Source organism: Budorcas taxicolor, chromosome 11 (genome assembly GCF_023091745.1).
Source record: "Budorcas taxicolor isolate Tak-1 chromosome 11, Takin1.1, whole genome shotgun sequence".
Classification (NCBI taxonomy): domain Eukaryota; kingdom Metazoa; phylum Chordata; class Mammalia; order Artiodactyla; family Bovidae; genus Budorcas; species Budorcas taxicolor.
The window spans coordinates 33323819-33349808 of record NC_068920.1 but is presented as its reverse complement, the minus strand read 5'-3'; the positions used below and the strand labels follow the sequence as shown (position 1 = coordinate 33349808).

At 53.5% G+C, this 25990-nt stretch overlaps 1 protein-coding gene across 7 annotated transcripts; it reads left to right on the top strand.

Annotated features, from left to right (window-relative positions):
- Positions 1 to 25038, top strand: NOTCH4 (notch receptor 4). 7 transcript variants are annotated; one of them, XR_008200200.1, is made up of 30 exons: positions 1 to 96; positions 896 to 977; positions 1154 to 1446; positions 3640 to 3987; positions 4084 to 4206; positions 4321 to 4557; positions 4674 to 4829; positions 5484 to 5678; positions 7156 to 7269; positions 9257 to 9370; positions 9459 to 9581; positions 10382 to 10541; positions 11164 to 11309; positions 11697 to 11849; positions 12056 to 12173; positions 12407 to 12494; positions 12839 to 12992; positions 14681 to 14865; positions 17135 to 17387; positions 17632 to 17744; positions 18927 to 19450; positions 20027 to 20410; positions 20510 to 20685; positions 21213 to 21432; positions 21623 to 21704; positions 21799 to 21937; positions 22438 to 22721; positions 22953 to 23159; positions 23536 to 23633; positions 23778 to 23917. XR_008200200.1 is itself a non-coding variant. In XM_052649815.1 (30 exons), the coding sequence occupies exons 1-30, from the start codon at positions 27 to 29 to the stop codon at positions 24465 to 24467; spliced, it is 6126 nt and encodes a 2041-aa protein (XP_052505775.1). In that variant the 5' UTR covers positions 1 to 26; the 3' UTR covers positions 24468 to 25038. The 7 variants fall into 7 exon arrangements, 6 of the variants coding, with proteins under 6 accessions (XP_052505775.1, XP_052505771.1, XP_052505774.1 ...); XM_052649815.1 differs by having other exon boundaries at positions 12122 to 12173; positions 23373 to 23633; positions 23778 to 25038; XM_052649811.1 differs by having other exon boundaries at positions 21623 to 21695; positions 22953 to 23100; positions 23778 to 25038.
- The last annotated feature ends 952 nt before the right edge of the window (positions 25039 to 25990 follow it).

The following is a 25990-nucleotide window of genomic DNA, read 5'->3' as shown; positions in this document are numbered from 1 at the left end:
TCTGGCCGTGGGGCAGGGGCTCTGGAATGCAGCCCCCTTCACCGCTGCTGCCGCCGCTGCTGCTGCTGCTGTGTTGGCCAGTCGTCAGAACCAGAGGTGAGTCATGGGGTGGGCAAGAGGCCAGGCGACCCACCTTCCTTAGGAGGTGGTCCGGTGGGTGGGGGACACAGGGCCAAAGTCCTCACTTTGAGGCAACACTGGATGGAGAAGATTCTTGCCCCCAAATTGGGACAGTCGGCAGGGAGACCCGACTCTGCTCCTGCAGCTACACAGACCAAGGCTGTGGGCCTCGTGCCAGGGGTGGTGACCGCAGGGGGATGGGTGAGAGGGTGCCCACCCCTGGGCAGAACCAAGCAGGCCCTGGAACTAGGAGACAGCACACTCTTGCAATCACATTTAGGAAGAATAGAGGAAACAGAGTGGACACCTGCTAGGGGAAGAGATGAGAGGGAACAGGAGATGGAGACATGGGAAAGTCAAAGGCTCACAAAGTCCCTTTCCCGGTCCAGCTGTCCCCACCCCCGGTGGCTCAATGCTGGGCCCTTCCGAGAGGAAATCCCTTTAGTGTTTCAGCCATTCACCTCCCAGGAGTCCCCTCAGCCCCCCTCCTGATCCCTGTTGTCTTGCTTCCGAGGGATGGGGCCTGAAGCTGGACTTGAGAGGCCAGAGAATAAACAGGAAAGGAAGGGTGGGGATTAGTAACTGAGAGACCTGGGATCTAGGGGGCTGGGGTGTGAGTGCCACGTGGGGACTAGAACAGGGGCGTAGGTAGAGGCGATGGTGGTGTGGAGCACCTTCGTGGGCTGCTGCAGGCAGGTCCCTCCAGAGCATCCAAAGGAGGGCAAGTGGAGCGTGATGCTCCCTGCTCCCATCTCACCCTCATCTCCATCCCTAGGGCTGCAGTGTGGGAGTTCCCCAGAACCCTGTGCCAATGGAGGCACCTGCCTGAGCCTATCCCAAGGGCAAGGGACCTGCCAGTGAGTGCACCTCGTGGGAGTGGGAGACGGGGAAGGGGAACAAGGGAGGGGATGGGGAGAATGGGGGAGAAAGGAAGGAGGCGAAGCAGATGAAGAGAAACAAATGAAGGCAAAGGAGGGAGGTAGGCAGGAGCAGAGGGTCAGGATGTGAACTTTCCTCTCTCCACCCCTCCCAGGTGTGCCCCTGGCTTCCTGGGTGAGACATGCCAGTTTCCTGACCCCTGCCAGGATGCCCAGCCCTGCCAGAATGGAGGCAGCTGCCACGCCTTTCTTCCCACCCTTCCCAGCTCCCCTGGCATCCCTTCTCCCACGGCCCCCAGCTTCTTCTGCACCTGCCCCTCTGGCTTCACTGGCGATAGGTGCCAGGCCCAGATCAAGGACCCCTGTTCCTCCTTCTGTTCCAAAATGGGCCGCTGCCACCTCCAGGCCTCGGGCCGCCCACGATGCTCCTGCATGCCCGGATGGACAGGTGAGCGCTGATGGGAGGGGGAGGAAGGGACAGGAGGGGGCCGTGGCTGGGCTGCGGGGTAGGAGAGATGGAACTGGAGCCCAAGAGACTGTGAGCCCTTGGAAGACGGACGCCGTGAGAATCAACCAGCCAATTCTTGGTGATCCATTTACCCGAAACTGACATTCACCAGCAGAATTGTAATGACTGCCAAAACACTGAGCTATTTCCAAGCCAGCTGGTAAAGAACTACTGCCATAGCCCCCTTAGCACAGCACCCTGACCACTTTCCCTCCCCTGACCCAGTAGCTAGAGGGTTAATGCCCAGCACATCAGGGGACCTCCAGGACTCTGCATTCTTTATTTATTTGTTTATTTTAATTGGAGAAGAATGACTTTACAGTATCATGGTTGTTTTTGCCATACATCAATATGAATCAGCCACAGGTATACATGTGGCCCCCCTACCCTGAACCCTCCCCCAATCTCCCTCCCCACCCCATCCCTCTGGGTTGTCCCAGAGTACGGGCTTTGGGTGCCCTGCTTCATGCATTGAACTTGCACTGGACTTCTATGTTATATATGGTAATGTACATGCCTCAGTGCTATTCTGTTAAATCATCCCATCCTCATCCTCTCCCGCTGACTCCAGAAGTCTATTCTTTATGTCTGTGTCTCCTTGGCTGCCCTGCACATAGGATCGTTAGTACCATCTTTCTAAGACTCTGCATTCTGAGCACCCGAGTGGCTCCTTTTCTGAGTGGTGGGAGCCCACGCTATCATCAGGGAAGACTGCAGTGGTGGGAGGTGTGATGGGGATGGGAGGATCTGACCTGGAGAGAGGAATGGGTGTCCATCCCAGGAGGAGGGGTGCAGTCCTGGGGCACAAGAGCAGGACGTATGGTGGGCAGGTGTGCTACCCTGTCAGGGGTGCCAGGACATAGCTGCGAGGACCTGGAGAGAAAGGCTCCATGGCACCTAAGCAGGATGGAGAGGACTGGGCCAGGAAGCAAAGCCCACGTGACCAGGAAGTGCTTGGACGCGGGTACCTCCAGGAGGGGTGGACTAGAGGCAAGGCTTCTCAGACTTGAGCAGGCACAGCAGTCACCTTTGACTGATTGGTGGATGGATGGATGGATGGATGGATGGATGGATGGGTGGATGGACTGTGTGTGCTCAATCACGTCCAACTTCTTTGCAACCCTGGAAGGCCTTAAAAATGCTAGTGCCCCCATCCCAGAAAGCCTGCTCCAATGGGTCTGGAGTAGACCCAGGGAATGGAGATTCTTAAACTAACTGGGAGATTCTGAGGAAACTGGGCCTGCAACTGGGTGTGAGAGACCAGCGTATATGACAACAAGAAGGACAGGCAGTGGCGACTTGCCAGACCTTGTGCTTCAGAGGAGGGGCTCTGGGCAGCCCCCTCCTCAGGCCCAACACCATTTCTGCCACTGACTAGACATGACCTTGCATACGATATTTAAGCAGTCTGGATCCTCAGTTGTCAGCCAGTGTCCACACTTCATAAGGCTGTTGTGGATAGGAAAGGGGGAGAGGCTCAGAAAGTGCTTACTTGGTTCAGTTTCAGCAGCCACTGCCACCATTCCCACCAGTGCGCATGGCTGTGGAATCTCTTTACCGTGATGCACTGCACCCACCCAAAGATCAGGGAATCAGGACGAGAGGCGAGATGACTGCCCGAGGGCACACGGCTGGCCGGGGCAAAGCCAGGGGCTAATCTTCAGAGGATCCGTGCTTTCTACTTCCCCACCACGTGCTCATTCAGGTCCAGCTCTTTGCGATCCCATGGACTGTAGCCCACCAGGCTCCTCCGTCCATGGGATTTCCCAGGCAAGAATACTGGAGCGAGTTGCCATTTCCTTCTCCGGGGGATCTTCTCCACCCAGGTCACCACTATAGGGACAGACACCAAGTCCCAGATTTTCCCAAGCAGGGTTGAGTCGCAATACTCCCACCAATAGCCACGTGTTCAGTTTTCGGCTGGAAAAAAATGTGGTCACTCCAGAGAGAACCCTCCCCCCAAAATGATAAAACTGAGGATGATGGACCAGGACAGGGAGAGGATGGGAAGAAGGGAAGGAAATACGGAGATCAGACACAGAGATAACCCAGAGTGATAGCGGGTCATTCTGGAGGAGCTGGAATGTGTGCACTGCTGGAAACGGCCCTCTCAGCATCTGTCCTCTACCTCAGGTGAGCAGTGCCAGCTTCGAGACTTCTGCTCAGCCAACCCCTGCGTCAATGGAGGGGTGTGTCTGGCCACCTACCCCCAGATCCAGTGCCACTGCCCACCCGGCTTCGAGGGCCATGCCTGCGAACACGATGTCAACGAGTGTTACCTGGACCCGGGACCCTGCCCCAAGGGCACCATCTGCCATAACACCCTGGGATCCTTCCAGTGTCTCTGCCCCGCTGGGCGGGAGGGTCCACGCTGTGGACTCCGGCCGGGACCCTGCACCCCCAGGGGCTGTCTCAATGGGGGCACCTGTCAACTGGTTCCAGGGAGAGACTCCACCTTCCACCTGTGCCTGTGTCCCCCAGGTGCGTCCTCACAGGGGTCTTCCTGAGGTCCCTCTCAGGGCATGGAGGTGGTGTCCCATGGGTCCCTTCTCTCAGCTCATCATATGACCCTGTCAGGCTTCACAGGCCCAAGCTGTGAGGTGAATCCAGATGACTGTGTCGGGCACCAGTGTCAGAACGGGGGCACCTGCCAGGATGGGCTGGGCACCTACACCTGCCTCTGCCCAGAGGCCTGGACAGGTGAGTCGTTTAAGCCAAGCTGATGGCACCGGTGGCCCAGATGGTCAGCCCCGGCTCTCCAGTCCTCACAGGGCCCCCAGCTGCAGCGTCTGTCCCCTTCTCACGCCCCTACAGGCTGGGATTGCTCTGAAGATGTGGACGAATGTGAGGTTCAGGGTCCCCCTCGCTGCAGAAATGGGGGCACCTGCCAGAACTCAGCTGGCGACTTCCACTGTGTGTGTGTGAGTGGCTGGGGAGGCGCTGGCTGCGAGGAGAACCTGGACGACTGTGTGGCCGCCACCTGCGCCCCCGGGTCCACCTGCCTTGACCGCGTGGGCTCCTTCTCCTGCCTCTGCCCACCTGGGCGCACAGGTGTGACACAGAGGCTCAGGGAGGCGGAAGGTGGAGATGCTAGGTGACAGAAGCCCCAGGAGAGTGCCTGGGAGCTTCGAGCAGCCTCTGAGCGCCTCACCCACCCCGCCCTCCAGGCCTCCTGTGCCACATGAAGGACATGTGTCTGAGTCAACCATGCCATGAGGAAGCCCAGTGCAGCACCAACCCCCTGAGCGGCTCCACACTCTGCGTGTGTCAGCCGGGCTACACAGGGCCCACCTGCCACCAGGACTTGGATGAGTGTCAGATGGGTGAGGCACCCCCCTCATCAGACCCTCTCTAAGCCTCTATACTGAAGAGGGAAACAGGCAAACTGTTTTTCAAGTTAAAAATCATCTCAGGAATTCTCTGGTGGTCCAATGGTTAGGATGCCGCTATTTCACTGCTGAAGGCCAGGATACAATCCCTGGTCAGGGAACTAAGATCCCACAGGCTGCACAGCGGCCAAATAAAGAAATGAACATCTCTTTTTTCCTGAATTTGTCCTTATTGGGCATCTCTTTCTTACCCAGTCTTCTCACCAATACTCAGCCCTCCAGACTGCCTTTAGTCATCTCTCCAGTGTTTTCCAGATTTTTTTTTTTAATGTGGACCATTTTTTTAAATTCTTCATTGAATTTGTTACAATATTGCTTCTGCTTTATGTTTTGGTTTTTTGGCATCAGGCATGTGGAATCTCAGCTCTCTGACCAGGGAGTGAACCCACACCCCCTGCATTGAAGGTGAAGTCTTAAGCACTGGACCACCAGGGAAGTCCCACTCCGTCTCCACTTTAAGGTCACAACCCCTTTCCCCACTGTGATCTCATTCGCCACAGACAGGCCCCCCACACTTTCCCTGCCACTCAGGCCTTCTTGCCCTTCCACCCTGAGCCCGGTGGACTCCCAGGTCTTCTCTCCTCCCAGCTCAGCAAGGCCCCAGTCTCTGTGAACACGGCGGCTCCTGCCTCAACACACCCGGCTCCTTTGAGTGCCTCTGTCCGCCTGGCTACACGGGCTCCCGCTGCGAGGCCGATCACAACGAGTGCCTGTCGCAGCCCTGCCACCGGGGCGGCACCTGCCTGGACCTGCTCGCCACCTTCCAGTGCCTCTGCCCACCAGGTACCAGCTGTATGGGGCCTTGGGTGGAAGAGCCAGGGAACTAGTGTGCTGAAGCCACAGTACGTGACCCGTCCAGAGAATGGGCTGAAGCCACTAGACGTGACCCTTCCAGAGAATGGTTAGCCTGAGGCCAGTTGGGGCCAGACAGCAAAGAAGGCTTCTCCTCATCTCCTCACCCCCCAGATGAAAACTTTAAGAAACCAGTGCCCCCCACAGGACAAGAGCTTCCACAGATGGCAGTGAGCTCACACACTGCTCAACTCTGTGTTCGCTTCACGGTCACCGCAGCAGGTACAGCCTGATCCACTGTACGCAGAGGCCCAGCAAGGGACAGAAAAGCAGCAGTTAATCAACTTTCCATGCTGCAGCCTCTGCTCATGTCAACCCAGAATGTTCCACCTACTCAGGGAAACTTGCCCCAGTAGAGATCAAGAGTAACCTTTTAAATTCCAAAGGGTCTGTGTGCTTGAATCTGGCTCAGTGGGAAAGGAATACTGCAAAGCAGCATCTACCTATAAGTTAGAGTTAAGGGGAGAAACGTCTCCCAGGGAGACAGTGATGGAGTCAATAGCAGGGAGCTGGATAAAACTAGACAAACAATAGCTTACTTCTGCCTGAGCAACTTGCGGGCATTATCTAATCTTTACAGTATCCCTCTGAGGTCAGCATTGATACTATGCCCATTTATAAATGAAGGAACTGAAGCACGCAGGGGTTAAGTGGCTTGTTCAAGGTTGCCCAGCTAGTAAGTGGTAGACTCAAACCCAGAGCTTTGATAGTTTCACCCACTACACCACACAGCCTTCCTAAGCTGAGAAGTGTCCAAGGAAAAATGCTGAGAACACTATCCAGTCATCCAAGCAAGGGACAAGGTTGTAGATACCAAGGAGCTTCAGAGGCAGGCTCCCCAGACAAAAAGAGGGAGGCAGCTGAGGTCCAGAGGCTGATCTGTGTCAGTTCAGGGTGAGACAGTGGAGACTAGGAGGAGCCTAGAGAAGCAGGACAAGTGTGGGAATGACACAGGTTCCCAAATGCCCTTCAAATCCCCATCTTGATCCCTGGTCTCCCTGGCGTGGAGGCCTGCCCAGGTAGCATGGAAGGCATGGATCACCTCCAAGCAGATGCCCATTTGTCACACTGGTACCTAGAGAACCTCCAGGCTGCTCAGCCCTCCCGGGTGAGCCCTGCCTTCTGAACTGAGGAATGGCCTCAAAAGACACTTCCCTGGAGCCCTCCCACAGGTCCCAGCAGGTGCCCTGCTCCCTGAGGTTTCATACTTGAAGGCGACAGAGCCACTGTCCAGCAGAGCAGCAGGGCCTCACTTCATCTCTCCAAGCCACATGCCACGGCCCCCCAGAAGGGGCTGTCTGGTGGAGCACCTGGCAGGTCAAGGGCAGGGCTGGTTCTGGAACCTGGCCTTTGGGGCAGAAAGGGGGAGCCAGGCGAAGCAAAGCTGACCCCACCTGCGTGTCCTCAGGCTTAGAAGGGCGGCTCTGTGAGGTGGAGGTAAACGAGTGCGCCTCGGCCCCCTGCTTGAACCAGGCTGACTGCCACGATCTGCTCAATGGCTTCCGGTGCATCTGCCCGCCGGGTAAGTGCAGATTCTGCTCCACGGTTCAGGCCTGGCAGTCACCGGGGGCCTCTCAAAGGTCTCTCAGGCCTGGCCAAGGAGTGCCCCATCTCTCCAACTCCCCTGCTCTCCAAACTGTCTTCTCTTCAGTTCAATTCAGTCACTCAGTCATGTCCGACTCTTTCCAACCCCGTGAACCGCAGCACGCCAGGTCTCCCTGTCCATCACCAACTCCCAGAGTCCACCCAAACCCATGTCCATTGAGTTGGTGATGCCATCCAACCATCTCATCCTCTGTCGTCCCCTTCTCCTCCTGCCCTCAATCTTTCCCAGCATCAGGATCTTTCCAATGAGTCAGCTCTTCACATCAGGTGGCCAAAGTATTGGAGTTTCAGCTTCAAAATCAGTCCTACCAATGAATACCCAGGTCTAATCTCCTTTAGGATGGACTGGTTGGATCTCCTTGCAGTCCAAGGGCCTCTCAAGTCTTCTCCAACACCACAGTTCAAAAGCATCAATTCTTCGGTGCTCAGCTTTCTTTATAGTCCAACTCTCACATCCATACATGACTACTGGAAAAACCATAGCCTTGACTAGACGGACATTTGTTGACAAAGTAATGTCTCTGCTTTTTAATATTCTGTCTAGGTTGGTCATAACTTTCCTCTTACACCCTGCAAACCTTCCCCCGCTCACTCACCCGCCCTCATCTCTGTCCTGCCAAGTCACCCAAATAACCCTTCCCTCCAGCCCTCCTTCAGAGCCCTCCATACCCTCCCCCTGCCTGCTTGTGGTCCCCGTTGGTCTTGGAGCTGATAGTCATGGATGTAGGGAAAGTCACCCCAGACCTTCATTCTCTAGTTTCACAGGACATCCCTCTGTTCCCAGCTATGATAATAACTGATGTTTATTGAATATTTACTCCAAGCCAGGCACTTGGTTATGTAGTTTCAGGCATTATCTCATTTAATCCTTTCAGCAGTACCATGATGTAGGTTATATAATCATTCTCCTTCTACAGGGGAAGAAAAGTGAAAGTGAAAGTCGCTCAGTCAGTCTGACCCTTTGTGGCCCCATGGACTATATAGCCCATGGAATTCTCCAGGCCAGAATACTGGAGTGGGTAGCCTTTCCTTTCTCCAGGTGATCTTCCCAACCCAGGAATCGAACCCAGGTCTCCCACATTGCAGGCGGATTCTTTACCAGCTGAGCCACAAGGGCAGCCCACAGAGGAAGAAAGGGGAGCCTAGAGAGGTTGGGTAGCTTGCCCAAAGTCACATGGCTGACAGTGGCTGAGTTTCACTTTTATGCATCACTCTCCTGTCATCTCCACCTGCCCCAGATGTCTTCTCTGGAAGTTCCTCAGGTTCAATTTTCCTACCAAGGGGAAAGGCCAGGACTTGTATTTATTCTTTTGATAAAATATATTTCCAGCATTAGTACACACATCCAGTTATGCCTTACTTATATGAAGGCTAAAGTTACCAAGTTATGCTCCATTATGTCCTGAAATTCAAATCACTATTAGAGAAGCCCCCACATTGGGGTCTTTGTCATATAATGACACATTTATACAAAACCTCAAAACCCAAACCCTTTGAAACAAGATTCTCTCCTTGCAATTTGTAACCATGTGATTTCTATATTTGTAAAGAGAAAGCTAGGTTTCCCCAGTGGCTCAGTGGTAAAGAATTCACCTGCAATGTGGAGACATAGGTTCCCATCCCTGGATTTGGAAGATCCCCTGGATGAGGGAATGGCTATCCACTCCAATAATCTTGCCCAAAACTCCTATGGACAGAGCAGCCTGGCAGGCTACAATCCATGGGGTCACAAAAAAGTCAGACTGGACTAAGCAACTAAATAACAAAGAAAAAGCCACATACAAGTGTTAACTCTTAACTTCTTCTTCTTGCCTTTAAATCTTAAACATTTGTAACAAAGTCCTTCATAAGTCTAGAGAAAGTAAAAAAAGTCATCTCTCCCCACTTACTCCCCACCCCACCAGGTTTCACTGGCCCCCGGTGTGAGGAGGACATCAACGAATGCCAAAGCTCCCCCTGTGCCAACGGCGGGGAGTGCCAGGACCAGCCTGGATCCTTCCATTGCAAGTGTCCCCCAGGTAAACTGGGGCTCAAAAACACTGGAGGCGACAGTGGGGATAGGGGCAGACTTCCATGAAGGGCCCTGATTCCCCTGTTGTACCGTAGGCTTTGAAGGCCCACGCTGTCAGGAGGAGGTGGACGAGTGTCTGAGTGGCCCATGCCCCACCGGAGCCAGCTGCCTTGACCTCCCAGGAGCTTTCCTTTGCGTTTGCCCTTCTGGCTTCACAGGTCAGCAGGGGAGAGGTTGGAAAGAACTGGAGCACAACTGGGGTGGAGTCATTGATGAGTGTCTGAAGATTGGGATGTGAGAACAGAATGAGAAAAGAATCCCTGAAAGTTGTGCAGTGCGAAATCTGCACAACCATACAGGCGCTGAGGGTGTTACTGTAGGACTCACACCTGGCTCAACATGAGTGATATGACCGGAGACCAGGAGCAGAGGCGGAGATTCAAAGGCAAGCCATTCATTTGCTTATTTAGCAAACATTTGTTAACTGCCTACTATGCCGACACAGACACAAAGTTGAGTTGCTGTCCTTGAGTGACTTTAAATATACTGCAGAAAGACCAGAAGGTCTCTTGTTAGCTCTGAGGAATGCATAGGATCCTATAGGAACACAAAGAATTGGCCAACCCAGACTAGAGATGAGAAAGAATGGCTGAACAGAGTCGTAAAGGCTGAGTAGGAGTTTGTCAAGACAGAATGCCAGGCAGTGTGTTTTAGCCACAGATAACAGCACCTGCAAAGGCACTGGGGAGGGGGAGGGGAGAAAACGCACCCCACTTAAGGAAATGTAGGACATCCGGAACTTGGGATACCGGGGCAAAGGTGAGAAACGTAGCACTTCTAGGAAGGTCACGTCATGCAGGACCCCATGCGTCATTCTGAAGAAGCTGGTATCCTGAGGCATCAGGGAGCCACTGGAGGATAGGGTAACAGGGAGTGAGCAAGTCACGCATAAGAAGTGCCTCCAAACTCATCAAGGACAAAGACGGACTTTGTTTTCTGACTTATTTCCCCACCGTAGGCCATCTCTGTGAAATTCCCCTGTGTGCCCCCAACCTGTGCCAGCCCAAACAAAAATGTAAGGATCAGGAGGACAATGCCCACTGCCTCTGCCCCAATGGAAACCCAGGCTGTGTCCCCCCAGAGGACAACTGCACCTGCCACCATGGGCACTGCCAGAGGTAACATCTTCCAGGCCCTCCCCATTCATAGTCTCCTCTGGGTCCTCCTCAACTAGGGCAGGAGAAGACAGCCAGTGAGGTGCTGGTCTGTAGGAAATGACCAATGGGAGTAGGAAGGAGAGGACAAAGTTCTGAGATCACAACCAATGGGAGGGCTTGACTGGTGAGTGTTATCCAATGAGGGGAGAGTTCATAAATAAAAAGAGAAACAAGACTTGGGAGGATCAAAGCAGAAAGAAATGTATTAAATTCCAGGACCAATTCATCTCATCATTCATTCAGTAAATATTTATTGAGTGTCTATTACTTGTGGATACATTTCCAGGCGCTGGGAAAACAGCACAAAACAAAAGAGACCAAGTTTTCATATCTAACCACACAGAGCTTCTGTTTTAAGATGGAAAAACAGACAATAAACAAGTTATAGAAGGAATAAATGGATAGATGGATAGATCTAGTTGGAGAAAATTAGTGGGGTTTGTCAGGCAAAATTGGGGGCAATGCTGAGAGCAAAGCCCCTGAGAAAGGGGCCAGAGTCTCAGGACCAGAAAGAGAGCAGTCACAGGGGTCTGACCAATGGGGACAAGAGAATAGAACCTCCACCCTTTCTTTCTATGACCAGATCTTCATGTGTGTGTGATGGGGGTTGGACAGGACCAGAGTGTGACACAGATCTGGGGGGCTGTGTCTCCACCCCCTGTGCCCACGGAGGGACCTGCCACCCCCAGCCCTTTGGCTACAACTGCACCTGCCCCACAGGTTACACAGGTGAGGCGCTCCCTAAACCATGTATACCCTGGGCTGACCACCATCTAAATCAAGGGCAAGGCCAGTGGAGACATGTGTCCAAAGGGCTCTGGGTCTCAGTCACCACCAAGAAGAACTGGGACTTCCTGGTGGTCCAGTGGTTAAGACTCTGCGCTTCCACAGCAGGGGACATGGGTTTGATCCCTGGTCCCGGAACTAAGATTCCACATGCATGCTGCAGGTGCAGCCAAAAAAATTAAAAGAATTGGGCATGGGCTACAGTGCAGGAGGTGGTGAGAATGGAAAAAGGTTGGGTGGGAGAACAGTGCGGATGGAGATGAGGAAGGGAAGGAAAAGGAAGAGAGAAAAGGAAGATTCACTTTCTCAGACCCCACCCACTTCCCTTAGGGCCCACTTGCAGTGAGGAGATAACAGCCTGTCACTCGGACCCCTGTCTCAATGGTGGTTCCTGCAGCCCCAGCCCCGGGGGTTACTCCTGCGCCTGCCCTCTGAGCCATACTGGGCTCCGCTGCCAGACCAGCATTGACCACTGTGCCTCTGGTGAGTTCCCACCACGTCCTAGGGCTGGGCCACAGAAGGATGCAGAAGGGGGTCAGGGTATGTTGGTAAAAAATTAACTGGACACATGGAGCCATTGTTTGGGTGGGGAAGTTGGCAGGGTAGGGGGGCAGTGCCCTGTGTGTGACTCAGGTCACAGGCCAGGCTACAGGCAAGGAACCCAACCCCTCACAGCCTCCTCTCTCCAGCACCGTGCCTCAATGGGGGCACCTGTGTGAACAGGCCGGGCACCTCCTCCTGCCTCTGTGCCCCAGGCTTCCAGGGCCCACGCTGCGAGGGGAGGACCCGTCCCAGCTGCGCAGACAGGTGAGCAGGGCACACAGACCCCTGGAGGAAGGGAGGGTGCCCCTGCCAGCCTTCCGCTCCGTCTCCTCTGGGGCTCCGTGCTGCTCTCGCCCCACGCCCCGCAGCCTTCCACTCTGCCTTCCCTCCGGCTTTCCCACCTCCCCAGCGGTTGCCTCCTCACACACCACACACTCCCACCCCTTGTTTCCCTGACCTTCCTTCCTCCCGCTGTGCCCTCTCGCTCTCTCATCCAGCCCCTGTAGGAACAAGGCAACCTGCCAAGACAGCCCTCAGGGTCCCCGCTGCCTCTGTCCCCCTGGCTACACAGGAGGCAGCTGTCAGGTGAGGCCGGGAGCCAGGTGTGCAGAGGAAGGAGGAGGCGGGAGAGCTCCAGTCAGAGGGCCTTGGGCATTGACGGGGGCAGCAGGGAAGCTTAGGAGGGGTGAAAGGAGGTTTGGGAGTCTAGGAGTTGAGCACGAGATCTGTATGGTTCGCTGAAAGGATTTTTGATCCCAGCAACTCTTCTGGGATGCACGTATCCAAGGAAACCAGGGAGGGTGACCTGGTCCCAGACCATTCAGGAGACAGTTTTCAGGGGAAGGGATTTTGAGGAGCTGGCAGAGGACCATCTCTGGGCCTGGGAACCTGATGCTCCTTCCCGCCTCACGCTCCCTCCTAACCTTCAGACGCTGATGGACTTATGCGCCCAGAAGCCCTGCCCACAAAATTCCCACTGCCTCCAGACTGGGCCCTCCTTTCAGTGCCTGTGCCTCCAGGGATGGACTGGGCCTCTCTGCAACTTGCCGCTGTCCTCCTGCCAGAGGGTTGCTCTGAGCCAAGGTACCAACCCAAGACCGGCTAGGGAGCAGAGGAAGAGCAAAAGGGTCTCCTCCTCAAACCCATCCCTAAGGACATCCACACACAACAGTTGGCCAACTGACCAACTAAAAGTTGAAGCAACACACACCAACCAGTAATTGAAGCTGCAGCTCAACACCCAGGACAGCCTAACACAACTCAACTCCTAGAACCACGTTCAACACAATTCAAGCAACACTACGCAGCCCAGCCAATCAGACTCCAGTTTAACACAAGTACCAGGGACATAACCCAGTGATCCAGGGTGGAACAACTCAACACTGTCATTACCATCATAACTCAGAGTGAACCACACTTAACCGACCACACGCAACACACTTCACCATGACCCCCTCACTTGGATGTTATGACAACTCCCTGGTAAAAGAATACCTTCCTTGCTCAAATAAGTTTTTTTTTTTAATTATTTATCTTTGGTTGTGCTGGGTCTTCATTGCTGCTCACGGTCTTTCTCTAGTTGCAGAGAGCAGGGGCTACTCTCTAATTGTGTTGCATGGGGCTTCCCATTGAGGTGGCTTCTCTTGTGAAGCATGGACTCCAGGCGCATGGGCCTCCGTAGTTGTTGTACGTGGGCTCAGCATTTATGGCCCGAGGGCCTAGCTCTTCCTAGGCATGTGGGATCTTCCCAGACCAGGGATGGAACCCCTGTCCCCTGCATTGGCAGGAGGATTCTTATCCGTTGTACCACCAGGGAAGTCCTCAAATTAGTTTTGATATGAGAAGAACTCAGGGGAAAGACCATTGTGGAGATGGTTGTTGGGAATCACAGTGAGAGAACATAAGAGAATGGCAAAACCCAGGGGATGGAGTTAGACTGTTAAGCCAAGTGCTTCCACCTGAAGTTTCTCTTGAGTTCTTCCTTGTTTGAGACTTGTTTAAGGTCAAGAATATAGTTGCTTATAATGCTCTGATAAATCAAAAAAGAGGTATTTCTCTCCATTCTGACAAAATATGCAAGAGAAGGAACTTAATTTTTTTTTTTTGAAGTATGGTTGATTTACAATGTTGTATTAGTTTCAGGTGTACAGCAAAGTGAATCTAAAAAAGAAACAGTCCTTTTTAGATTATTTTCTCATATACACCATTATGGAGTACTGAGTAGAGTTCTCTGTGCTACATAGTAGGTCTTTACTAGTTATCTATTTTATATATAGAAGTGTATATATGTCAATCCCAATCTCCCAATTTATCCCTCTCTCCCTCCTTAACCCTGGTAATCATAAGTCTATCTTCTACATCTGTAAATCTGTTTCTGTTTGGGAGATAAGTTCATTTGTATCTTTTCTTTTTTTTAGATTTCACATATAAGCAACATCATATGGTATTGGTCTTTCTCTGTCTGACTTACTCACTTAGTATGACAATCTCTAGGTCCATCCACATTCGGAACTTAGATTTCACATATAAGCAACATCATATTGTATTGGTCTTTCTCTGACTTACTCACTTAATACAACAATCTCTAGGTCCATCCATGTTCCGAACTTGTTTAATCTCTTCAGCTTCAGGAGCCTACTGATTCCTCAGGCTCCAGGTGGCCTCCGCCCACCCCAGAGGTGTTAGTGGTCCCTCCATGGACCTCTCTGCTCAGTGTCTGGGGCCCCTGCACATCCTCCCAACCCACTTAGCTTTATTGTCTCTCTTCCCAGGCACAGAAGTCTCTTCCCTGTGCCAGAACGGAGGTGTCTGCATTGACAGCGGCCCCTCCCATTTCTGCCACTGTCCCCCTGGATTCCAAGGCAGTACATGCCAGGACCAGGTGAACCCCTGTGAGTCCAGGCCCTGCCAGCATGGGGCTACCTGCGTGGCCCAACCCAATGGTTATCTCTGCCAGGTGAGAAGGTCTAGAGGAGGCGGGGGGAAGACAAAGTTGGGCTGGATATGGAAAACAGCAGTCAAGGGGCAGAAAGGGCAGGGAGAAGGCATTTTCATTTACCCTATACGTCCAACCAACCACCAAGTCAAGCTGTTTTACCTCCTAAACATTTCTCAGCTCTGTCCTCGCCCCTTCACCCTTATCCCACTGCCTTAGTCCAGGCCTTCGACGCATTCCACCTGGACACATTCATCAGCCTCCTAACAATATCATCGCTGTCTCCACACTTGTTCTCCTAAAGTTTCACCCTCTATTCCACCACTAGGGTGCTCTGTTGAAAACATTAAGCTGGCCTGTCATTCTCCTACTTGAAACCTTTCAGTGCAGACTTCCCTCGCGGTGGCTCAGCTAATGAAGAATCTGCCTGCAGTGCAAGAGGCGAGGGTTTGATGCCTGGGTTGGGAAGAGCCCCTGCAGGTGGGAATGACAACCCACTGCGGTATTCTTGCCTGGAGAATTCCATGGACAGAGGAGACTAGCAGGCTACAGTCCATTGAGTCACAAAGAGTCAGACATGACTGAGCAACTAACATGTTCACTTTCACTTTCACCAGTGATTAAGACATGCTTCCAATGCAGGGAGCACAGGTTCAATCCCTGGTTGAGGAACTAAGATGCCACATGTCTCGCAGCATGGCCAAAAAACACAAAAACCCTTCAGTGACTGCCCACCTCTTCCACAATGAAGTCCCAAACCGGCGTGACCCAGCCCTGCCTCCCTTTCAGGCCTCATCTCTCTTCACTCCCTGCTCAACTCTGCTCCAGCAACACAAAGCTGCAGCTGGCTTCCTCACACCCCAGACTGGCTCTTTGGTGGCTTTCCTCACCCCTCTTCCACTGGCTGGTGCCCAGGAAGCAGCTGCCTCAGGGAAATGTCCCTAACTTCTCTCCAGACTGGGTTAGGGCCTCTCCTTGGTGGTTCAGGTCACTGAGCAGGACAGGAAGGCACAGCTGGGTTTCAATTCCAAGCAACCTGATCCGTGTACTCACAACCATGACTTTGAATAGAAGGCACAATCCCATAACTACCCTCTTTCTTTAAATTTTCAATGTATTTTTTAACTTTTTATTACAGGCATTTTTAAACATACACAAAAACAGTGTACTGATAAGTAGTGAACCCCCGTGCACCCATTACTCAGCTCTACTTCCTCTTTCATGAAACTCCTTCCTCCAGAAGTTTTCAAAACTCCCACCTACCTCATCTGCTTCTTCCAACCCTCTGGGCATTCCTCAGACTCTCTCTGAATTGTTTTTTCTCCACCTTTCTGAAACCTTCCTGGTACTCCATTCTTGCATACTCTCCTTCCTCCTGCAAGAACTCAGCACATGGTACAGACCTCACAATGACCCTTTTCTCACCAGCAGGATATGAAACAATCAGAAAATGGTTAAGGTCATGAGTTACTGAGTCATAGACTTGTGCTGAATCCCAGCTCTGCCACCTACCAGCTGTGTGACTTGTGCAAGGCACTTATCTTTCAAGGAATCAGTTTCCTTTTCCGCAAAGTGAGAGTCAAATGAGATGACCCATAGAGAGGGTGGTCAGGAGAGTTCTAGAGGTTATGTGTATAAATCACACCATCAGTGATAGCTGTCTCTTCTCTGGTTGACTGAGAATTTCATGGAAGCAGGGAAGCAGTTCTGATTTTCTTTGTATTCCTAGAGCCTGAAAAGATGCCTGGGCACAAAGTAGGCAATTCAATAAATGCCTGAAAGCAAAAGTGTTAGTCATTCGGCCGTGTCTGACTCTTCACAATCTCATGGTCTGTCCATGGAGTTCTCCAGGCCAGAATACAGGAGTGGGTTGCCATTCCCTTCTCCAGGCTATCATCCCGACCCTGTCTCCTGCATTGCAGGCAGATTCTTCACCATCTGAGCTACCAGGGAAGTCTAATAAAAGCTTATAAACTAATAAAGCATGAGAGAACCCAGTGGGTGTGTGGTTGGAAGAGGAAGGTTTTATCAAAAATGGAATTATATCTAGTGGTAATGAATTATAGAGATTGGGACTTGGAAGGGGACAAGGTCCATATTACCAAACAATAGTGTCTCGTGTGGAACTGAGGTGAAAGGGTTAGGCTACACGTGACTGTGATGGAGGGTGAGCTGAGTGATGCTTTGAGTTGGAAGGTGGGATGGTAGGCAGACCATCTTGCACTGGGTCCCTAGAGTGCCAGGAGGGGCTCACTTACTGGTTCCCTGTCTGACCTTCTTTGCCTACCAGTGTGCACCCGGCTACAGTGGACAGAACTGCTCAAAGGAACCAGACGCGTGTCAATCCCAGCCCTGTCACAACCAGGGGACCTGCACCTCCAAACCCGGAGGCTTCCACTGTGCCTGCCCGCCGGGCTTTGTGGGGCTGCGCTGTGAGGGGGACGTGGATGAGTGTCTGGACCGGCCCTGTCACCCCACAGGCACTGCAGCCTGCCATTCTCTGGCCAACGCCTTCTACTGCCAGTGTCTGCCTGGACACACAGGTGAGGCCTGAGATAGGGGCGTGCGCATCTCTAGCCATAGCTGAACTGACCATGGAAGGCCAGACAAGCCCCACCCACAAGGCAGCCTGGTCATCTGGCCCATTCCCTGCCTCAGACCCCAGCCTAGAGAATATGCACCACCATCCCTGCGCCTGGGCGGCGAGTGCTGGGCTGACTCCCAGGAATGAGCTGGGAAGGAGGCCGCGACTGAAGCAGTGTCATGTTCAATCCCACCCCACCACAGGCCAGTGGTGTGAAGTGGAGCTAGACCCCTGCCAGAGCCAGCCCTGTGCCCACGGGGGGTCATGTGAGGCCACAGCAGGGACACCCCCAGGATTCACCTGCCACTGCCCCCAGGTGAGTGACCACAGGCTGCTTCCTCTGTTGCCCCCAACGCTAACACAAAAGAAACCCTGAGCTGGGAACCGGGTGGGGTGGGGGGGTGGTTCACCTGAGAAGGAATTATCAGAGAAAGCCATCTCAGGTCCAGAGGGGGACCTGGCCCTCAGAAGCAGTGATGGGGAAAGGCAGAATCAGGTGGAAGTTTGAATGGAACTTTCAGAAGTCATGGACATTGCCTGTGGGAAGGTCTGCAAGGCTGGCTGGGTAACCGTGAATAAGTTCTTTTAACTCAAGTGTGTGTATTTGTTTATAGACCTCAGATGCATGAAAATGGGTTCGTCTTTTTATATTTATTTATTTACTTATTTTTGGCTGCCCTGGGTCTTCATTGCTGCGCCAGGGCTTTCTCTAGTTGCAAGGAGCAGGGGCTACTCTCTAGTTGTGGTGCAGGGGCTTCTCAATGTGGTGGCTTCTTTTGTTGCCGAGCACAGGCTCTAGGCTCTAGGCATAGGCTTCGGTAGCTGCAGCTTACAGGCTTCAGGGAGCAGTCTTGGTAGCTGTGGCACACAGGCTTAATTTCCCCATGGCACGTGGGATCGTCCCAGGCCAGGGATCGAACCTGTGTCCCCTGCATTGGCAGAAAGATCCTTAACCACTGGACCCCAGGGAAAGTGAAAGTGAAAGTGAAAGTCACTCAGTTGTGTCCGACTCTTTGCAACCCCATGGACTATACATATACAGTCCATGGAATTCTCCAGGCCAGAATACTGGAGTGGGTAGCCTTTTCCCTTTTCCAGGGAATCTTCCCAACCCAGGGATCAAACCCAGGTCTCCCGCATTGCGGGCGGATTCTTTACCAGCTGAGGCACAAGGGAAGCCTACGAATACTGGAGTGGGTAGCCTATCCCTTCTCCAGCGGATCTTCCTGACTCAGGAATCAAACCAGGGTCTGCAGCATTGCAGGCGGATTCTTTACTGAGCTATGAGAAGCCCTAGGTTAATCTTAAACCCTGGTTCATGGTACAGTAAAATACAAATTAACATTAGTTTATGCATAGCCTTCCTTTATTTAAAAGATAACACCAGTGAACTTAACCCAAAAGTTACATTTTCCCCTTTACTATTGTTACAAATTACTTTTTTCCCTTTATAACTGTTTTTGCCTTTATTGTTGTTACAAATTACATTTTTCCACAGGGTTTTGAAGGCCCCACCTGCAGCCACAGAGCCCCCTCCTGCGGTCTCCATCACTGCCACCATGGTGGCCTCTGTCTGCCCTCCCCCAAGCCTGGACTCCCACCCCGCTGCGCCTGCCTCAATGGTTATGGGGGTCCTGATTGCCTGACCCCACCAGCTCCTTCAGGCTGTGGCCCTCCTTCTCCATGCCTGCACAATGGTAGCTGCTCAGAGACACCCGGGCTAGGGGGCCCAGGCTTTCGCTGTTCCTGCCCTGCCAGCTCTCCAGGGCCCCGGTGTCAGAGGCCCGGAGTCAAGGGATGCGAGGGCAGAAGTGGAGATGGGGCCTGCGATGCTGGCTGCAGTGGCCCAGGCGGAAACTGGGATGGGGGGGACTGCTCCCTGGGGGTCCCAGACCCCTGGAAGGGCTGCCCCTCCCATTCCCGGTGCTGGCTTCTCTTCCGGGACGGGCAGTGCCACCCACAGTGTGACTCTGAAGAGTGTTTGTTTGATGGCTACGACTGTGAGACTCCTCCAGCCTGCACGTGAGCCTGAAACTGATTTGGGATGATGGGCGGGGGATGGTGGGGGAGGCAGGATGAAGATAGAAGGAAAGACAAAGAAGAGTCTGAGTTACAGTGTGATCATAGCCTCACGCTCCGGAGAGCTTCCACTCTAATAACCATTGCTAAACAAGGATAGAAGACACTAGACTCCAACCCTAGGGAATGAGGCAGCATGAATATTTAACATGGGGACCAAGAAAGAGGGCACTGCCTGTCTGGGCTACCCTCTGAGTGTCATGGGAACCCTGGCCTCAAGCCAGGCAACTCTTGTTGCCATGGAGAATCTCCCCTAGCAACCAGCATCCCTGAGGGAAAAGGGCTCCCTTTTAGGGAGCCAGAAGTTGGGGAGGGTAGAGAGGGGACAGTGTTAGGAAACAAAGGTCAGTAGATATTAGGGTGTCTGGACTAGCTACAGTCCAGGGAGTAAACCCACTACTCCAGAACTGCCCCCACTAAGCAGAGAGCCCTAGAGTCTGTAGAGTATCAGGAATCCTTTCTGGGGCGAGGGAATCAGGTTTCTTTAGAGTCCTGAGCCCCCATCTCCTCACCCCACAGTCCAGCCTATGACCAGTACTGCCGCGATCACTTCCACAATGGACACTGCGAAAAGGGCTGCAACACGGCAGAATGTGGCTGGGACGGGGGTGACTGCAGGCCGGAAGATGGGAATTCAGAGTGGGGGCCCTCCCTGGCCTTGTTGGTGGTGCTGAGCCCCTCAACCCTGGACCAGCAGCTGCTCGCCCTGGCCCGGGTGCTGTCCCTGACTCTGAGGGTAGGGCTCTGGGTGAGGAAGGACAGTGAAGGCAGGGACATGGTATACCCCTATCCTGGAGCCCAAGCAGAAGAGGAGCTAGGAGGAACCCCAGACCCCTTGCAGCAGGAGAGAGCAGCCCCCCAAACAGAGCCTACAGGCAAGGAGACAGACTCCCTGAGCACTGGGTAAGAACCACGGCGGGGGGCGGGGGGGGGAGGAAAGACATCAGTTCTTTAACTGGCAGAGGGGAGCCAGGGACCAACCCAGGGGTCTCTTCCCCACAGGTTTGTGGTGGTGATGGGTGTGGACTTGTCCCGCTGTGGCCCCGAGCACCCTGCATCCCACTGCCCCTGGGACCCTGGGCTCCTACTCCGCTTCCTTGCTGCGATGGCCGCAGTGGGGGCCCTGGAACCCCTACTGCCAGGACCCCTGCTGGCTGCCCACCCTCGTGCAGGCACTGGTAGGTGATCCTGTCATTTCCCTGATTTTGCTCCCAGGCCAGCTTTCATGCCAGCAACCTCAACGAAATCAAATGAAACAGAAGCACTGAGACCCCAAATGTTTTTTGTGGAGACTTACCCTTGTTAACCTTCTTCTCTAAGTATATCTCCTCACAACCCATTTGCTCTGCAATCTCCGTCTCCCTGAGTCTTTTATCCTAACCTCTATCACACACCGCCCACAAACCTTGAGTTCTGGCCTTTTCTAATAAGCCAAGAGTTATCCAATCATCTGCAAATCAGACCGTTCATAGCATTATGAAAGAATAACAACTCTTATATGCTACTTACTATGTGCCAGGCCTTGCTCTAAGCATTTTACAGTATTAATCCTTCCAACAAACCCTATGAGGCAAGTACTATTATTATTCCTATTTTACAGTTGAGGAAACTGAGGCAAAAAGAGGTATCTGCACTTGCTCAAAGGTCTCACCAGAGTACCCAGCCTCACCAAGCATGGCCTCTTTTTCTGTGTCTCTTCCACCAGAGCCCTCTGCCAACCAGCTTCCCTGGCCTGTACTGTGCTCCCCCGTGGTCGGGGTCCTTCTCCTGGCCCTCGGGGCTCTTCTCGTCCTCCAGCTCATCCGACGCAAGCGCCGAGAGCATGGGGCCCTCTGGCTGCCCCCTGGGTTTACTCGCAGGCCCCGGACTCAGCCAGTTTCCCGTCGACGTCGACCCCCCCTGGGCGAGGACAGCATCGGCCTCAAGTGAGAGTGAGAAAGAACTGGGGCTCAGGGAGGGGACTCTTTCCCATGGAGATATTGGTGATCAGAAGCAATAACAGAAGCTATTGCAGAAGCTGAAGACACAGGAAGGGACAGGAAGGGGAGAGAAGTGGGAAGGCTGCTGGGAATCTCTGGGGCCCTGAAGGTCCTCTCCCCACCCACCCCCTTCCAGGGCGCTGAAAGCAGAGGCAGAAATGGATGAGGATGGTGTTGTGATGTGCTCAGTCCCCAAGGAAGGAGAGGAGGTGGGCCAGGTGAAAGCAGTGGGGCAAGAATGGCCCTAAAGTGATGGAGGGGTTGAAGGGACAAGTCACCTTGCCTTCACTGACCCTTGTTCTGATCCCCAAGGCTGAAGAAATGGCCTCACCCCCCAAGTGCCAGCTCTGGTCTCTGAGCAGTGACTGCCAAGAGCTCCCCCAGGCAGCCATGCTGACTCCTCCCCAGGATTCTGAGATGGATGTCCCTGACGTGGACACCCAGGGACCTGGTACGTGAGTCAACCTAGACCAAGAAAATGAAAACTCCCTTTGACCCCTTTTAGAATCACAAAGTCCTTTGATATCTGAACTGGATTAACCAATACTAGAGTAAGTGCTTCAGAACAGTCAAAGTGTGGTCCCCGGACAGAAGTAGCAGCATCACCAGGGAAATTGTTAGAAATATTAATTTTCAGGTTCCACTCCAGAGCTTCTGACTCAATTCAAAATACTGGGGAATCTGTGTTTTAACAAGCCCTGTAGGTGAGTCTGAACCAGGACTCAAGTTTGAGAATCACTGCTCTAAAATGTTAAAGTATTAAGACCTGACACTTCCTTTTACAGAGGAGGAAACTGAAGCCCAGAGCAAAACAGAAAGTCACTGACACAAGCCACACAAAAATAAAGATCCCAAGCTGGGCTTCTTGACACCTCAGGCTGTGATTCTCCCTGAGCCTCCATGTTCTCCCACGTTCCCAGTTGTCCCCCATTTCTCATGTCTCATCCACAGATGGGGTGACACCCCTGATGTCAGCAGTCTGCTGTGGGGGCGTGGAGTCCAGGACATGGCTGGGAAGTCCTGAGCCCTGGGAACCTCTGCTGGAGGGAGGGGCCTGTCCCCAGGTTCACACTGTGGGTACGGGGGAGACACCCCTGCACCTGGCTGCTCGATTCTCCCGGCCAACCGCTGCCCGCCGCCTCCTCGAGGCTGGAGCCAACCCCAACCAGCCAGACCGGGCAGGGCGCACCCCTCTTCACACGGCTGTGGCTGCTGATGCTAGGGAGGTTTGCCAGGTCAGTGAACACTGGGGTTGCTAAAGGACAATGGGCAAGCTTGCAAGTAAGGCTGGGCAAAAGCCTTCTCCAGGGTTTGGCAAAGAGGAAGGTGATGATTGGGGACTGATAGAGAAACAAGAACAGAAGAACAGAACTGAATATGGATTGGGAGGTGGGTTAGCAGTAAGAGGGGCCTTAGTTAGCAGTCCAGATATACCAGCAGTCACTGGTCCTCTCTGGCCCCTCCAGCTCTTACTCCGCAGCAGACAGACTGCAGTGGATGCACGGACAGAGGATGGGACCACAGCCCTGATGCTGGCCGCCAGGCTGGCTGTCGAAGACCTGGTTGAAGAACTGATTGCAGCCCAAGCAGATGTGGGGGCCAGAGACAAATGGGGTATGGATCTGGAGAAGCTGATGTTGCGCTATACAGAAACTGAGCAAATGGGGTGTGAGGTAAGATCTAAAAAATGGGGGGGACAGCAGAGGAACCAACCGGAAGCTGGGGCATTCACACACACACGCTGCCCTTGCCCACCGGCAACTAGGATGGAGGAAGAGTGTCTGCGAAAATGGAGAAGGGTCTCGTGGGAGGGACGCGGCCTGCCGGTCCCATAGACCCCAGAACAATGCCCTATTGTCCCTCCCGCGCGCCGGTGACGTCACCAGGGGCAACGCTTCCTGCAGGCCGACGGTCACCTGGGCAACGCTTCCGCCTCGGAGGGACCCGGCGGGCGGAACAGCCCTTCCCCCAAGACCAGCACCCGTGGGAAACAGGAACCCAGGCGTCTGGCCCCCAGCCTCGCGGTAACTACCTCACGTGGTCCCCTAGGAAAAACAGCGCTGCACTGGGCCGCCGCCGTGAACAACGCCCGGGCCGCCCGCTCCCTTCTCCAGGCAGGAGCCGATAAAGACGCACAGGATGGCAGGGTTAGATGGGGCCCCTAACAAACTGGGAGCGGGAGAGGTGAACTGCGAAAACCCTGAAGGGGCGGGGCAGCAGTCAAGAAGGAGGGCCAGTCCTGCGGGCGTGGCCTTCCCTGACCTCGCCCTTGGCTGTTTCCTCCCGCGCAGGAGCAGACGCCGCTGTTCCTGGCGGCCCGAGAAGGGGCGATGGAGGTAGCTCAGCTGCTGCTGGGGCTGGGAGCCGCCCGAGGGCTACGGGACCAGGCCGGGCTGACACCCGGAGACGTCGCCCGCCAGCGCAACCACTGGGATCTGCTGACGCTGCTGGAAGGGGCGGGGCCACCGGAGGCGCGTCACAAACCCACGCCGAGCCGCGGGGCCGGCACCTTCCAGCGCGCGCGGACCGCGTCCGGAAGCGTGCCCCCGCGTGGGGGCGGGGCTGTGCCGCGCTGCCGGACGCTGTCAGCCGGAGCCCGTCCGCAAGCCCGGACTTTGTCCGTAGACTTGGCCGCGCACGGGGGCGGGGCCTACTCGCACTGCCGGAGCCTATCGCAAGAAACAGGAGAAGGCCCGCCCCTCCGCGGCCGTAGGTTCTCAGCAGGCATGCGCGGGCCTCGGCCCAACCCTGCAATAGTGCGAGGAAGATCTGGGGTCTCGGCCGGGAGCGGGGGCGTGGCCGCAGCTGTTGACTGGCCCTGCGACTGGGTGGCCCTGGGAGCCTGCGGCCCTGCCTCCAACACGCCAATCCCGCCTCCTTGCCTAACACCGTCCCCTGAGCGGGGATCCCCTCAAGTTGCCTGGGGTCCCCCAGCCCCCCAAGTAATACCCTTAAGTGCAGGAGGCGAGGGTCAAAAATAAAAGGCTACATTTCAGCGAGGGATTCTAAAAGTGGGTACTCATTAAATGACAAGCAGTCTCGAAGGCCTCTAGATTTTAAGATCCTTGTGCCTCGAAAGTGAGGGATCAAGAGGGTAGTGTCCCTCCCAAAATGATGTACATCACATCGTCTTCCACGTGGGGAAACTGCAGCCCCAGAAAGAGGGTTCAGGGTCCTGGGATGAAGCACCCTGATGAGATGGCCAGCCCCTCTCAGAAAAGAAGGAGGAGGGGTTACAGGCAGTACCCTTGAACCAAGAACTGCAAACTGACAGAATGTGAGATGTTCTTTTCTGTATATTGTTCCCAAAGGGAGCCTCTATCGCCTGAAATCCCCAATATCCGGAAACCGCTAACATATTTATTGAGCGCCTACTGTGTGCCAGGCACTGTGTAGGCGCTGAAGACAGGGCCAAGGGTTACTCCAACTGATGATTCCTTGCATTCTCCCCACCACACCCTACCCCCAAACAAACTACTGCAGGGATGAAGTGCCACCCTTCTAGCCACCACTATCTCTAAGAACCCCAAATCTGTCACCCCATAATAAAGATGATTTGAAGTGTTACAGTCTTTTGGGGTTGGGGAATGGAAAAAATATGAAATTGACTGCATCATGTTTTCAGAATTTTGTGCCCTAGGTTCAACATGTGGATGGAAGCTTTCAGCATAGTTTTAAGAGCAAGAATAAGACTTGGGGTCCTATGTTAGTTTAAGGAATCATCTAAAGTCTCTAGTAATCCAGTGAGAAACCACACACATGCATACTCTTCATCCCTCTTGGAAGGGCATTTTGTTATAGCCACTTAGATCTGATTCCTGAGGCCTCAAGTAGAGGGAGATGGAGAGAGCATCAAACTTTAACTACCATTCAGCAATAGGGTTATGCCTCTTTCATGGCGATGGACCTGAAACAGGCATGAAGCATTTTGAATACTACTAATAATTACTATTTATTGAGCATTCACTACAGGACAAATGCTTTATCACATTTGATCCTCATATCAACAGTATAAATGGGGGAGGGGGACTCCTTTTTACTCTTCGAAAATCTGAGGCACAAAGATTGTATGTGCCCAAGATTGCAAGGCATTAAGTGGCAGAACCTGATCTCTTTCTTCATCATATTTCATGCTCTAAGTCACTCAGCTAGTGTGACAGTTTGCCATTAAGAGGTCCCAAATGTCTCTGTCCTGTTTCCCACTTTGATGCCAGCCAGTCTGATCAGCATTGATCAAAGCCCAAGTCAGGTTGTGGTCCTCTCCCTTTTCCATTTCATGATGAGAGGAAAGCTTTCCCTTCGTGTCTTATATTTGGTGCATATTTTGTACCCTGAATAGACTGTAAGCACCTTTAGGGCAATGGTAACTACTCAACCCACATTTAAACACAGTGCTAGGGATATATGTATGTTGGAGGGCCTGGCATCCTTGGATCTGTCTTACCCCTGGAAACATGCCCCTCCCCATCCCAGTAAGTCAGGGAAGCTGGGAAGCAGGGGGTGG

Coding starts and splice junctions, on each gene's coding strand:
- NOTCH4 (XM_052649813.1), top strand. CDS start 27: ATGCAGCCCCCTTCACCGCTGCTGCCGCCGCTGCTGCTGCTGCTGTGT. Junction 97..895: donor GCCAGTCGTCAGAACCAGAG/GTGAGTCATGGG, acceptor CTCCATCCCTAG/GGCTGCAGTGTGGGAGTTCC. Junction 23,634..23,777: donor AAGACGCACAGGATGGCAGG/GTTAGATGGGGC, acceptor CCTCCCGCGCAG/GAGCAGACGCCGCTGTTCCT.